General features: G+C 39.2%; 1 protein-coding gene across 1 annotated transcript in view; it reads right to left on the bottom strand.

The window, feature by feature from the left end:
- The window catches only part of LOC104531731 (VPS10 domain-containing receptor SorCS1), a gene marked incomplete at its 5' end in the record, with an annotated part of 69422 nt that extends 54063 nt beyond the window's left edge, over positions 1–15359 (bottom strand). The window contains 7 exon segments of the mRNA XM_010176722.1: positions 152–269; positions 1297–1404; positions 2406–2497; positions 3712–3788; positions 4266–4368; positions 10606–10752; positions 15180–15359. Coding sequence (XP_010175024.1) covers positions 152–269; positions 1297–1404; positions 2406–2497; positions 3712–3788; positions 4266–4368; positions 10606–10752; positions 15180–15359 — 825 coding nt within the window.
- Between the last annotated feature and the right edge of the window lie 257 nt (positions 15360–15616).

The raw sequence follows: 15616 nt of genomic DNA, 5'->3' as shown, positions 1-15616 counted from the left end.
TCTGAGGCCAACACTCCTATGTAACAAAACATGCCCATCTGGTAAGTGACAATCTGATCAACCTAATAGGAAAAGACATTGGATCATGCTGAGTTTTGACTGTAGGATCATCAGCTACTACAGGTCAGATCCCAGCCTCCTTGCTTCTCACCTGGCTGTGGAGCTGCCAAGGCCTGTAGTCCTCTTCTGCACATCTCCGATCAAAAATGGACTTGTAGTCTACTTTCACCAGCTGCCACTCTGAGCGATGGCTGAAATGTCCAAACACTCTATAGAACACAGCAGAAAGAGCATACAGTAAAAGATAGCACCAGATGGAGTTTGGTAGTTACAGAGGTACAGTCACCCACAAATTTCCAAAAGAGATTAATTCCTTTAGGAGTGCCAGTTCTACTGATTTTCACTCGAATGACAGTGAAAGTCAGACTTAAGCTCCTAAATACCTGCAACCTTCTTAAAAATCACATGTAGCTTTTATTCTGTGGATCAAGATCCTCCCACTTATGCCAATTCTCTGACTATACAGAGAAGACTTGACATGGGGCTGGAGACAGTAATATCTACAGGAGTTTGATATTTCAGTTATGAGCTCTGGGAATGTCTTCCACACAAGTTAAAATCAGAACATGAAGGGATTATTCTTCATACATCTCTATTAACTTTAGTTAGTTTTCAATCCATATACTCTGTTTATTACAAGTCAGTCTATTTTCTACAGACAGAAATAAAATTTTCCTCCTGTTTGTGCAGATCTGATCTCAGGTAAAATGTCACAATTTCTGGCAGGGTGAATCCAGATTTATTCACTATGCAGAGCTCAGCATACCACATTGAAACTAATCATAATTTTTCATGAACTAGCCTCCAGGCAACATTTTGTCATTCATTTTTACAAAAGGATATCTTCATTTTTCTGTCTCACAGTAAAAAAAAAAAAAAAAAAAAAAAAAAAAGAGGCAGCAAAACACAACTATAAAAATACCCCACCATTTTTCTTTCAAATATTCATCTGTCAAGGGTAACTCTGCTTTAAATCAGTCAATTTGAGGAGCCAGGTTTCATACTGGTAAGCTAAGTGATAGTGTATTTGCAGCTTGCAAGGAACTATGTCGTCATTCCCATGATCATATCACAAATAAACACTGATGATTTATCAACAGAAGACTGCATACTCCTGGCTCCAGATAGCACTTAGTTTGGTCCTCAACCAGAAATGCTATTATGTTACGAACAACCCTTATAAGCTATTTTCAGTGTAGTTCCCATTAACATTAGCACTATGGCATGTTCACTTACGTCATGATGAGAGTTTCCTCTCCAGGTTCCCCTAATACTCCATCTACAAACAGTGGGAGAGATGTGAAACTGTACTTGCTCCAAGATCTCCCTTCATCAAAACTTAACCTAGTGGAGAAAGCAGCATTAGTATCTTCTTTCCTCCCACTTCAGCTGAAGAGGCTCTCTAGTCCACTACAGCTGCCATGGAGAAGTAGAAGCAACTTCTGTTCTTTCATACTGCATTTTTAGTCTCTTAAATAACTACTTTTTTGGGAAGCATCATAAATCAGAGCATTGATCAAACTTGTTTGGCATCATACTGCTAACCCATGGCCAACACTTAAGTGGTGGAAACTAATAAAGTTATGTTAGAGATTGACGCTTTAAGGGTAAAATGTAGCCTAGAGCTAGGATTTTTTTGAATAAACAAGTAATTTGGAGTATCTTTTTGTGTCCCCAACATAAGACATTTTAAGGAAGTTAGATTTCTGGAGCACAAGAGCTTTGCTTCTCTGATCAGCAGTCTTCCCTGTGGTGGATCTAAATGAAAGCTTAGAACCACTCATCACTTCATAAGTCTTGGGTCTGTGTGTTTCAACTATTGATATGACACTGACTCTAGTGGAAGTACATCATGCAAAACATCACAATCCTACATTCTACCTACCACATAAACTCAAGAGTGCTAACTAGTGGGGACATTTTGCTTTACTGGCTATATAACTCTGAATCTGTCCAACAAAATTCTGTTTCATAAGTGCTGCCTGACACATAGAAGACAAGTTCATGAATAATTTTGAAAATTAAGAGTACTTTGGCAATTTAATAAGAGACAAACCCAAAACCAGATTCATATTACATGAATAACCAAATCCAGTAAGCCAAGTTGTGGTAAACCAGGAAAGTCATGGAATTACATTGACAATATCTCAGAAACAGCCAAACTGAAACTATGTAAATCTGCAATTGCCAGGATTTCTTAGATTTACTTGAGTTAATGTTTGCCAGTATCTTAATGGGTATTTACTAGATTGTAGCTACAGAAAACTCTGGATGTAGCCTAATTGCCTACTTCATGGCATGTGAAAAGAGGAACAACAGATATTTAGCATAGACAGAGTCATTACCAGAGATGTCTGATAGGCAGAGATGTGTGTTTCATGGCGACCAGTACTCCACCTTGATCCAGGTACAGAACACTGTGCTCTTCCTCAAAGATCTAGAAAAAAGCCTTATATATTTAAGTCTATTTTCCATAGTATCCTTTTAAGTATAATCATGATAGAGGACAGGTATATGCTAAGGAATTTACTGAGTAGAGGAAGAAATTCTGTATAGACACAGTTCTTGGGTTTTGTTTTTTTATTGCTTTGGAGTTGTTTTCTTTATAACTTTTTCCAGGTCCTTGGAAACTGCATTCTGCCTCTCCTTCACAGAAAGTTAGAAACATTAATTTTTTTCAAGTATCAACAATTTCCCTCGTTTCAATGACAGATTTTTGTTTAAAGAAGAATTTACGTGTTTGCACATATGTGACCCTGTCTCACATAAGTGATACAGACAGAAAAATGAGGGCTGGTCAAACGTTGTGAAATAATTAGATTGTAAGAATATCAAATATTTTTAAGAAGATTTTATTTTCCTGTGTCTTTTTTGTATTGGCTTTCTGCAAACATCTGCTCCCCAGTTTATATAGCAACAGTTGTCAGTCTGGGAAAGTCACTCCTTCTCTCCATGGCTTAATATCCTATCCAGAAAATAGGAAAAACAGAACTTGCTGTTCTGAGGATAAACACATTAGAGGGTAGCAATGCATTGTTAACAGGTGGGATGTCACTAAACAGTAGGCACTTGATTTAACTTCATCATCCAGTCTCTGCAATTAATGAAGAGATAGGTAGCTTCAGAACAGGATGAACTGAATTCTGTCTTTTTCTCCATTAACTTAGGCAAAATTACCAGTTTATATAGACACTGAACTTTGGACAACTCAGCTTAGGCGAAATTACTCCTACATGTAACAAGGGAGAAGTAGATTAGTGCAACTGCTAATTCTCTGAAAATTATAATGACAGATCAGGAGAAAAATGGTTTGATCAGTACAAGGGCTGTACAACAGTAAAAGTAAACACATACTCTCATTTTAAATATTATTATTATTTTAATCTGTTCTGCACTTTGCTACAAGGTTAAACTGCACTCAGACTCTGAGTAGAACTGTGAAAGTAATTTTCTGTTATATGAAGTCTAATGACATATTCAGTCTTTTTCTTTAAGCATCTCTCTACCTCTCAGAAGGGAATAAAAGTTTTCCCTTTTCTATAAATTTGTAAAATGATACTCTGAACCAAAGAAACAAAAATTAAGCAACATTTTGGATCTACTTCTCTTTCCCATCATTAATATTTAAACCTGTGATTCCGTGTCATTTACCTGTCTCCAAGTGTTCCCAGCATCAGAAGAAACAAACATACTGATGTCACTGTCTGATAGTTCACTGCCTATGTTACCTGTAAGATGAACATTGATTAGTAATGCAACACTCTATAAGATAAACACCAAAATTATCAAATCAGAGGAGTAACTGTATTTATTCACCTTTTGCAATTAAAGAACTTTTAGTTTTGGAAAGAGAAAGAGGGAGAGGGAAAGGATGGACTTTCTGTTTGAAGAAAATATATGTAAAAGATCCAATGCACACAGCTCTCCACACCACCATAGGCAAAGGAAATGCCCTGGTTGAATCCACTGTTCATGGGAATAGAGGACTAGAAGTTATGTCCTCAGTGTCGAAGGCCAGTTTCCATAAAAAAACATATGACAAGTTGAAGGTCCATAAGTACTTCCATTTGACAGCCTCCCTTGCTTCCCAGTACTGGTGGTATGACTCCCCCACAAGCCACTCAACACCCTCCACATCCAGCACAAACTCAAGATTTTGTCAGTGCTTGCACATCATACACAGGCAATCTTTAAAGATTTCATACCTGAAGCTACAATAATACTGGGGGCAGTGTCTCGGCTGACGATGTTTCCTGAGGTATAGGGATTCTCTGAGACCTTCAGGTGAAGATGAAGGGAGCAATAGGGCTACGGAGAAAGGGGAAATAAAAGTAAAAAGCAGACACAGCACGAAGTACATGCTTCTATTTCTCCAGACTTAGAATAATAGTGTGTCTTTCTGTATTACTTCGTAATCACTGCATTCAGCTCACCCTTAGAAAGACATGGCCCTGAGTATTTCTGACATTACTCTGTCCTGCACTACACTAAAGAGAAATACCAGGGCTGGAAAGTGTTAGTCTAAAAGTTGTATAATACAATGCTTCATTGCCCTATCTGGATGTGTCCTCTGAGATTTCAATACAAATACATCCATGGAAACCTCAGCTATTTGTTATTGATTTTGTATGTCAGGTACTCAGATAGGACAGGAATGGTACAGAATAAATCATCTGAGCAAGAAGGTAAAACAGACAGGCAGATTTCCAATGTGGCCATTACAATTACCTCCAAATTTGTAGTCTGAAAATTTCTGATAATTTCTGATAATTTTTGCTTTCTCTTGGGTTTTATTTCCACTATTTTTTTCTTCCAAACCTCATGAAACATGCTAAGGGAAGTGAGGTGGAAAAATACTGGCAAGAAAACCTGAAACAAACTGACTCAATTGAGGGAGACATTACACAGGAACACAAATACAGCAAAGTCTATGCTTCAGCTTGCACAGCTCTGTAAGATGAACAAAAGAAGCTATGCAAAAGGACTTTCAGGCTCTAAGGAGGCAGGTCTTTCTGTCTAATATCAGCTGCCTAAAGGCTAGGTCTGCAGCCCCAAAAGTTTTGTAGGTACAGAACACTGTGCCTAGCCCCATAGGTCACTGGAGGAAGACCACTGATCCTGCCCATCTCAAGGTAGGTGTTTATGACTCTGAAATGAAAACCTCCCTGTGGAGAATGGCAGGAGATTTTTGGCAAAGGCAAATGAGGGTGATGAGGAGGCCTGGGAGCTCTCACTTATGCGAGACAGAAAAGGGGGATACGGGGTGGTGCAGAAGGGAACACAACCTGCCAAGTGGAATGTACAGAGCAGCCTAACTCTAACTGACAGTCTTGCGAGGGCAGCCACTGGAGCAGCCCCGGGGTGCAGGGAGGGACTGGAAACCAAATCAAGCTGACATGCATGCAGGAAGCGGAAAAGCATTGCAAGAGCATGAATTCTTCTCTTTTACATTTTCACATGTTGTGAAAAGACAAAATACAAAACATATTTTTAAAACTAACATATTACAAGCCCACTTCAGCATTTTCAAGACCGTAGTTAATGGCAGCAACTCAGCCAATTCCCCATTCTGACAGAGATTAGACCTTGTTAGACCCTAATCTTTGTGTTACCAGAGGTTTTCTTTCAAATTTGTGTAATTTCACAGATATAGTACACAGAAATATAATATATATCTCAAATATTAAAAACCAAGTCACTTGTCTAAGCAGAGAGATGGTATTATTAGTGGAATGACTTATTACTGGTTGGAGTGTAGTAATACTTACACTCTCTAGTTACAACTGGGTACAGTGTAAAAACCAACCTCTCTACTCTAGTCAAACACTTAAAGTTATTGCTCATGGCCATCTCACATCCTTACTGTGGCAGCATTGTCTTCTCCATCCCTGATGGATACCTTCTTCATCTGTATCCTTATACAGTTCATTGAGAGGCATTTTTCCAGACTGGTTTGTCTTCTATCTTAGTCTCATTTTTTAGAATTTCCATCAGTTGTCTCTATCCTTCTTGTTGTTACCAACAGGTTACTGAAATCATTATTATTGTCAGAATCACCATTTTTTGGTTTCCCTGTCTTTGCCTAGTATTCAGCTGTGCTGGGTGCTGCACAGACACGAAGGGAAAGACAATCACTACCATGGAGCATTTACAACCCAGGTAGAAGATCAAGCATGAGTGACATAGCCCATTGCTCTGCTTACTGCCATAGTTTTTACAGTCATGCTGGAGTTCATTACTTGCTTCCTAATATTTTCAAGACAGCATTTTTATGCTCCCCTCTCAGCAGGCTCATCAGCCCTTAGTAAAATTTCTTATACATACCCACAAACCCACTTCTTGGCTGTTCTACAAAGCCCACCTGAACCATGTCCAATGGCATAACAAGTACAAAACCAGCTATTAGTAACTGTCCCTGATCAGAAGTGGGGCAAAGTATTACAACACAAGGATGATGCTAGACACCATTCTCAAACCTAGGGGCAGGCACAGTATTTGCTGCCCTGCGACAGCAAGGAGCAATGAAGAAAGAAAAACACTTACATGAAAGGTATTCAAAACACCTCACTTGGATGCTTAAATTATTCTATAGCTGACGGCATGAATGCCCCTGCTTACAAGAAATGGGTCTTTGTCCTGAATTCCTTATAATCCATATAGACAAGACAAACAAAATGTGGGAGCGAATAAACAGAAGTCTAGGGAAGGGAGGCACAGAGAAAATAAATTACTTGCCCAAGGTCACATAGGAAACTGCAGATAGGCCTAAAAATTGAATCTAGATTCTCCTGAGATTCAGCCCTGTGTTTTAACTACAAGACTATCCTTGAAAGCTAATTGATTAACTCTCCTAGACAGATACCCATAACTTGCAAGAGAACTACTCCTCAGTTAACCACTTCACAGCACAAGATAAGTATCAAACAAACCCAGCATCTTTGGGATATAATACCTTGGCAGCTATCTTATGAAGATTAAGTGGATTCAGCGTAGAAAACAAGTGGTATAAACAAGAAAAATAAAACCTTCGGATTAGATGGAATTTCATTGCTTTCCTCCATCCTCATTATTCAGAGCCATCTCACAAAAATGAAAAAAAAAAGGCTCAAAGAAATTCTTTGAAAAAACCACCTCGAGCATACTGTCACGAGGGGGATGGTTCCATCTGGCTCACTTTGTGTTTCAACCAGATTCCCTCTTAACTTTTCTAGCTGCCAACTTATCTGCTATGTACTTATTTCTTCATTAACTCTTCCTTAACTGCTGTTTAAAGACCAGATGCACAGAGAACACAGCAGTGCGCTCACAGGTCACTCTGGGAAAGGGCAGATCCCTTTCTGCCAACAAGCTGGAACATACATCACTGCTGTGTCCCAAGCTATTGCTAGAGACAATTATGCTGAAAACAAGCAGTGTGAAAGCATTAGTCTCTGCTGTGGAATAAGGATAGGAGCTAAGTTAGATATACAATAGACTATTAAGAATTCACTTAGCTATGCCATAAGGAGAAGCAGGATCATGCCAAGAACAGTGATATGTAGAGGGAAAAGGAGCAACTGACGTAAGGAGGTAAAGCTTCTGGTGATGCAGGGGTAGACAGAGTGTAGCTAAAGTGGTGAGTAGAGTTTATGAACTGTTCAAATACTACAGCTATGCCACATTGACAAGGAACAGAATTGTCTCAGAGCAGGGGACAATTCATTTTATCCATGCTTTTCCTCAGCAGAATGCAACTATGGATGCACTCCCAACTTCTGTGGTCTTTATCATTTATTGAATTCTTGCATTCCATATTTTGCCTTCATCTTCTCCCATCATCAACTATGAAGCTCAAATCATTTTTTTAAATAGCTTGTCTCTCTCTTGTAAGATTGTTATTTTACTTTGTGGTTTTGGTGCATTTTCTGTACCTCCCTTTCTTTTGCAGGCAGACTGCCTGTTCCTGTAAATGACTTAAGTCAGGTTAGTTCAGATTTCATCCATTTGCTTTCTTGCAAATTTGCAAGTCGACCACCTCAGGACCTGTATGTTCAGCTGATGTTCACTGCTCTGCTACCATTCCACTAACTTTTGACAACCTAAACATGAAGGAGTGCCCAGACAGGTTTGGGTAATGGAAGAGGCTTCTTGCCTGTTTTACCTGATGTTAGTGGAAGAGGAAAAATAAATGCAGCTAAACATTCCTCTGGCCTTATCACAGGGAAGGGCTGACTAAGTTCCTTCCAATTCTCCTTCTGGAAGGGTAAACACTGAGCTACACGGTTTAAGTCCATTGAGGATTTGTCCCTTTCCACCCTGAAATCATGGACTGATTCCAATAGATGCCCGTGGACCTGAAATGCCTACCCAACCCAAGTCAGTCAGCATTTAGGAAGTGGTTGTTTTCCAGTGAAAACAGAGTGACAAGCCTACACTGACTTTGCACAGGAGGAAGCAACTTCTTAGGGCAACTACAAAGAAAAATGATTGGTGTTTAAATAGTGGTTTGTGCACAGTAGAGCTACAAGAATGTAAAGGCAATCCACAAAGAACCAAGAGATTCTCTGGGTCAGTTCTCACTGTGACCCTACAAGTACCCACGCTTCTGCCCTTGCTCATAACTCCTTGCCTGGCTTGTTGATAGTTTACCACCCCTACAGGAATTCCAGCTTGTCTAGGCATATCTGGTCTAATTTTAAATGAAATCAATTGAGTCTTCAGGTGCACATGAGTATAGCACAGATGGGAAGGATTAAAGGAGCCATAATCCACTCTCTCCATAGGAACCACCCAGTCCAGGTTTATATGCAGTCATACGATGACTTCCACTATATGGTGGATAACTGCAGTGGCAGCATACTCTTGTATATAAAGTACACAGTTCCTGCAAATGACTGTTCCATAAGGACCCTGCAGAGCAGTACCTCTGGCTCATTTATAATCACAATGGCAAGTCAGATATCTCTTGGTCAGTGCACAACAATAGAAAAGAAACACCATTTCTCAGAACCCAAACTTCAAATTTATGGAATAATAATAGAGTTCACTTTGTTTTTTTTTAGTTGTCCACATGGTTTTTATTTCTTCTGCCTTTACAGCTCCCCCGAAATATTACACTATCATATCATATAATAAAAATATTGGGTTTCTGATAAAATTGGTCATAATTTGAAAAAGTCAAGGTGTGGGGTTTTTTTACCAAATATGTTCACTTGAGTTAAAATTAGATTACAATCTATTTCAAACAGAAAGGGTTCTACACATAGCCCCTTAAAAAAAAAAAAATATTCAATTGTTTTATGTCTGCAAAGTTTTCTGAATGTCATCTTTTTGGTTTCCATCTTATAGGAAGATTTAATTTTAAAATGTCTTTAGTTACAATTTTTAAAAACTTAGAAGAAGAAAACAAACTCGAATAAATTTAGGCATGTTCTAAAATAACTCTTCTGTTTGACCCCTAGTCCTCCCTATTTATTTTTTCCAAACTGGAGAGAAAATGAAAGGCTTGCCTTTTGGCTCAATCAAAAAATCAATTATTTGAACAGCTCCAAATATCAAGCTATTTATTCTTTGCTCTTGCAATAATGCATGGGGTTCAGCTAAGAGATTAGTGTAGCATTCAGCTACATACCACAATGGACAAAATATAATGCTGATTCAGATTCTAACAAACTTACAGCCTCAAAATGAGAAACAATCTTTTTTCTTCTGATGGAAAATAACATGCAGGTACAGAACAGCAGGAGGAAGAGCAGTGTAAGTAGTGCCCCTGATTCTGCCTGCAACCATGTTAGAACTTGTGTAATATAAAAGCTATTGAAAATCCTAAAGGCTGGGATTCTGAGGATGATCCCACTACTGTGTTTAGATTACATCATCTGAAAAATATTTTAAGATCAGTCTAAGCTTTCTAATTTGACAGAGATCTCCAATTCTAGTCACACTGCTTATATTTCACTTTCAGTCTTGGAAATCGTTTGTATATAATGATGATTAAAGGCTTAACTCTATGTCAATCTATATCAATAAGTACAGAGACAGAAAAAATATACATCCAACACATAGCTATATATATATTTGGTTGAACGTGTCAATTCTCACCTTGGAACTCAAAGAGAAAATGATAAATATTAATACTGCCAACAGAGTGGCCTGAAAGAAATCAGAGCTCTCCTTTCGTTACAGCCTGTCTCAAGTTATTAGGTCCCTAAAAGTTCCTGAGCTACAATAGCTCACTCCTCCCATCTAGTGTCCAGAGAATCAACTGCGCAGAAACAGAGTCCAGCTTCACCTGCTGTTCAAGGGGACATCATCAGTTAAGCAGATGGAAGCTGATCTGCAATGCTTCTTTTTGTTCCAGAAATTAAATTAAGCTCAATTACAATGCCAGCTCTTGTAATACCAGCTGGCAGCCCAAGCCTGATCTACTGCACTTTTAATACGCAGTATTCCCTCCATGAGATATACTGCATGGAGAGAGAAGCTGCTCTCTTCTTATGTTACCTGGTAGAAAAAGATTGTTCTGGGATATTACCACCCCCCCACGTTCCCACTACAGGTACTTACTAGGAGACAGTGAATGGGGTTTCCTCTCAGATCAGTGTCCGGAGCCTGCAACAAACTCCAGTCTCTCCCTTTATTGTAGGTGATGAAAGTTTTCACTTGGTTGTCAATCTTCTTGTTAGCCAAGAACATTCCCTTTATCCCTGCTACCTAGGAAAAATTGATATGGCTGAAAAATAGATCAAGTCAATGTAGGTTCTATGTATGCAACTCTCTTGCCCTGTCAAACCCAATACAGATCTGGTGGCTGTGTCAGTATGGCACATGTCAGGGCAAAAATTGCCAAGGAGCACTGAAGGAAGGCAAATTGGGGTTCTGGGCACAAGATAAGACCATCAGAAATGGAAAGGTGACAAATAGATAAGAAAACTTATATTTCAGAATCAGCATGGGAACACGGCAAGACGTCAATAGTATTATCTGTAAAATGACAATATCTCAACTGTGTAGGCATCCTTCCGCTGACAGATGAAATACATACAGGGCAATTTTTTTTTGTCTCTTGCACTGCAGTAGAAGGAAATGGCAGCAATTTTGGCCTTGCAAAGAAAACAGCAACACACACATAAACTTGCAGTTCAGTGCTTCTATTCTCATACAGCCTGCTTAAAACATTTCATCTAATGATCCCAATGTGTTTCATAATTATCAGTGTTTCAACAGGGTAACTTGGGGCACAGAGGTATTTTTATTATGGTTTTATATTTTGAGGAACCCAAAGCCCTGGTGACACAAGCAAGGCCACCCAGAATGCGAGTTATAGAGCTAGCAATGAGATTCTCATTCTTTTATTTTTCCTGGTGTTTTACCCAAAAGCTTTACTCCAAAGACCTGAAGGAGGATTTTGTAAAGATGTGATGCTAACAGACTCACATTGGAACCAAGTCCAAAAGTGTCTTAGTGGGGGAAAAAAAGGCAACCTCAAACCACAACTCAAACTGCAGAATGTTCCTATCTTCTCAGCACACTGAAAATCAATAGCCCAATAGCTGCTGCAGCTTGCGAATGAATTTGTTAGGCTGTCATTCTGCAATCTGAGTGCTGCAATAAAAAGGGAAGCAAAACTGGGAGAATAAGGGGGAAAGTGAGAAACATTTTAGTTTCCAGCAAGTCTGTTCAGTCATCCACCTCATGTTTTCTTATGATGTAGAACTAGTACACAGAATCATTCATCAAGACTTTTTATTCAAAACGGCATCACATGGCAAATGGTTACACAGCTGATTCAGTGTTTTTTCCAGCTCAACTGATTTAATTATGTGGCTGGATTTGGTTGTTACAGCTCACAATGAGTAGGACCTTATTACACTTTCAGTCAAATACTGTGGGACTGCTAGTGTACAGTGCACTAGTACAGTACATTAGGGTACTTAGTCATTCTGAAAAGCACTTTCATGCTTGCGCAATGGCACTGAATTTCAGTTGAAATTATGTAAAGTCTTAGACATGAGTTGCTACAATGGGCAATAGTCTTTAAATTAATTAGTTAACTAATTTATTCTTTATTATAAGCATAAAAAATATAGTAATTTCAGTTTCTTCACTGGTTTGTTTGGTTGCACCCAACTAAGTATTTAGGATTTCTTTGTTGTAGTAGAAATGCAACCTCAAAAGACAAGGGTACTCTGTCTTCCAGTGATACTGCATGAACAGACAGGGCTGGAAAAATAACATAGTTCTGCCTTTACTACCAGAGGCCAGAGCCTATAGCTCCATTTCTTTGTTGTTGTCCTGAAATAGTGTATTATATAGTCCCTGTGAAATGCTGGCCATAAATGATTAAAGAGCATTTTATATATCAGGTGATAAATGTGTTCTGAAATCCTGTAAATTTTTCTTTTTATGATTCTAGTCATGGGCTCGTACTCAGAATCCTTTCCAGAGAAAGCAAAGTATAAGTTATACTGTCTGTCTTGGACAGCCTCATCTTAAAAAAAGACCTCACACTCCTACTGAGTTTGTGCGCTCAGTAGGAAGAGATACGTCTATTGCATATACACAACCATAACATACACAATGATCTGTTCATCCCTGCTGTTCATACAATCGTAAGAGAGAAAGACCTGTGTAAGTAAGTACATGACTACCAGTGGTCAGAGAGAAAAGTACTCCATCAGCTCCCACACAGGCTTTGTAGACAATCCTCACCACTCCAAATGCATTGCGTGCAGATACAAATGCTGCCCACAGTTTTAAAAAGATTCATACAAGACACTTGAACACACAAAACACATTCTTCACACCCCATCACCAACTTCATACATCAATCCCATCCAAGATGCATACTGCTAAAAAAAAAGTAAGTCCCAGAGTGATAGGCATATATACCATAGCTACAGACACATCTCCTCACAATCTCTTATCACTTCAGGCATGGATTGTCTTGCTGTGAACCAGTCCAACTACAGAGCCAAGCAGAGCCATACCACACCACTGGAGAGGTGCAGGAACTAGAAAAGGCACTCAGACTCAATGGCCAGTGATTCTTGCTCTTCCTTTGCTCTAGGAGATGGTCTCTAGGACAGCTTTTTTGTGAATGCAGACCCACTGAATGCTGAGTACAGTGTGCTACTGATGAAGTGGCACTGGAAGGTGATGGAAAGAAGAGCTATTCTCATAATTTGCTCTGTTCAACATGCAGAAGGGGGAATACTGCCCCTCTAGGAGTGGTCTCCTCATTCTCTATAAGGTCCAGCAGCAGAAGAGCCCACACACTGATATAACTTCCAAGTGAAAAGTTCCTGATGACATACAGGAGAAGAGAGAATATGATGAGGTACCACTAAAGAACTTCTGTTTTCTCTTCATTGCCCAATGCAATTTCCCATTAAGTATCATTGAGCAGATTTATCCTTGATACCTTCTAAATCCTGATTCTTGATAAGTTTAGGAATCTCAACATATACAATAACTACAATGCAACCAGAAGAACTTACTTTTTACACCTGACAAATATGCATACAGACACATACACTTTTAATGGGTCTTTCTCTGGTGTCTTCTCAAACAATCTTGCTTTTCTAAACATACCACTGTCACACTGAAGGACTCATTTTGCAGTCTTTCTGCTTCCTTTTAATTTACCTATGGATTTTTTTTTCTTCTCTCATCTTCATCTCCATTTACCCCTAGAGCATTCATCATTGCTCTACTGGGAGAATCACACTGGATGGCTTTCTGTTCCCTTCCAGCTAGAACATCAAATTGAAAGGAAGGTTTGTGCCAGGTTCAGTGTCAGCCAATATTCTTTCTATCTAGATAATCAGCAGATATGACGTTACAAGTCTGATTCCATCAATTTCAATCTAGGTTACTGTGTGGTGTCAGCCTAATAAAACAAAACAAAAGCTCTTCTTTCCCCCTGGGATGTAGGACACCTTTACATAATGCAGTGAAACTGCTTCTTGAGCTGACAGTAATAAGAGGCAACAGTTTTTTCCATGGGCTGCCAGTGCTGCAGAGAGATTAATAGTAAAAAATCTCCAAATGACTGAAATGTCAGTGCCTATCCTCCTACAGTTCATCTGCATTTATATACAACACTTGGGCTCTCTGTTTGGACAATTCATTGTGGTTTCCAAATAAAGGACAGCTGAAGGCAAATGATACAGCAGAGCTAACATTCAGACAGTGATGGGGAAATATGGGAAGCATCTTCATTTTCAAAGGAACTCAGATCTAGTTCATGGCCTTTTTTCTAAATGTACAGGACATCCCCTGGAGGAGACCTGAAAAACAAAGCTGACCCTCAAAACAGCAGCTGTGGACTGAATTTCTACTTAGCTGAGTACTGTCTCCAAAAGTAAAACAGACAGCAGAGAAAGAGAAGTACAAAGGCACATTAAAAATCCTATTCTTAGGATCAGTTGTCATAGAAGAGAATGTAAATTGGCCTTTTTACAGGTCAGCTTAAGCAGAATGTACTTGTCAGAAAAAGGTTCAGGTGTAAAAGGGATATCAAAGTGAAGTAGCTGAGTTTCCATGCTCATGGGATAGCCCAAGAGGACATATCTAAAATCACTTCAGTTCCCAGAATAGTCCAAGCTGAGGAAGGTGACAAAGAGAGCTGAAAATTGCTGTCTCTCCTTACTCCTAAAACAAGAGATCAGGCTGTCAGAAATGCAATAAAAATTGGAGAATGATGCTATTCAGAGTGTTGGGAGCTTTCAGAGCCATAGGCTGGACCAATGTGGGTCAGCAGGACTTTGGCTGAGAAACTTAACCAGTTCTACTTAAGGACTGAATGAACTATCCACTACATCTTCCAATGCATATCTTCCTGTGCATGAAAGAGCCATGAGCTCTTCTACACTTGGGAGACTACAGAAGAGTACAGCAGTGAATCTGTTCATAATATTAGGCTGGGCCTAAATTCAACACCTGTGTAAAACCTGGCCTTGAAACCCAGCTGATTGCACTGAGGCCCCTAAGTAAAAGGAAGATAAAACTATGTGTTTAGTTACTTTTTGGCTCTGCTGTTCATATGCATATTATAAAACTGACGTGCGAGAAGGAAATGGTACTGGCAACATGTGAGCTCCTTAGATAAGAATGAGATATTTGGAGTCATGACATACCTCATAGAGGTCAATCATCACATTCCCCTCCAGCCCTTGACTACTCTTGACATTTTCCAAGGCCAGGGTGAAGTACACCCCTCGGGTGTCAGAGATATACAGATTGTATGTGTCATTCTGGTTCCACTCTTGAACAGCTGCAAACACCTGATTCTCATCTGTGCTGATAACATGCATGTCCTGGGGAAAGAAAAGAGATGAAGGTTACTAGAGGCAGCTTTGCTCTGTCATTTCCAAGGGCACCAAAGTAATTGTGGAGAAGTAAGTGATATATTTAGGTTGGAGTTTATTCAGAAACTGTAGACAACACTCAAGTAAGTGGATAATTCCATCCGGAAATATTTTACACCAGCTCTCTTCTGCCAATTTTCAAAGCGGTAATTAACTGATGAGGTGTTAATTGGACATTTACATTAGCAGTACAGTGTTATACAGTA

Source organism: Antrostomus carolinensis, unplaced genomic scaffold (genome assembly GCF_000700745.2).
Source record: "Antrostomus carolinensis isolate BGI_N321 unplaced genomic scaffold, ASM70074v2 scaffold2951, whole genome shotgun sequence".
NCBI classification, from domain to species: Eukaryota; Metazoa; Chordata; class Aves; order Caprimulgiformes; family Caprimulgidae; genus Antrostomus; species Antrostomus carolinensis.
Note: the sequence above shows the minus strand (reverse complement) of the source record. Positions and strands in the feature narration are given on the sequence as shown.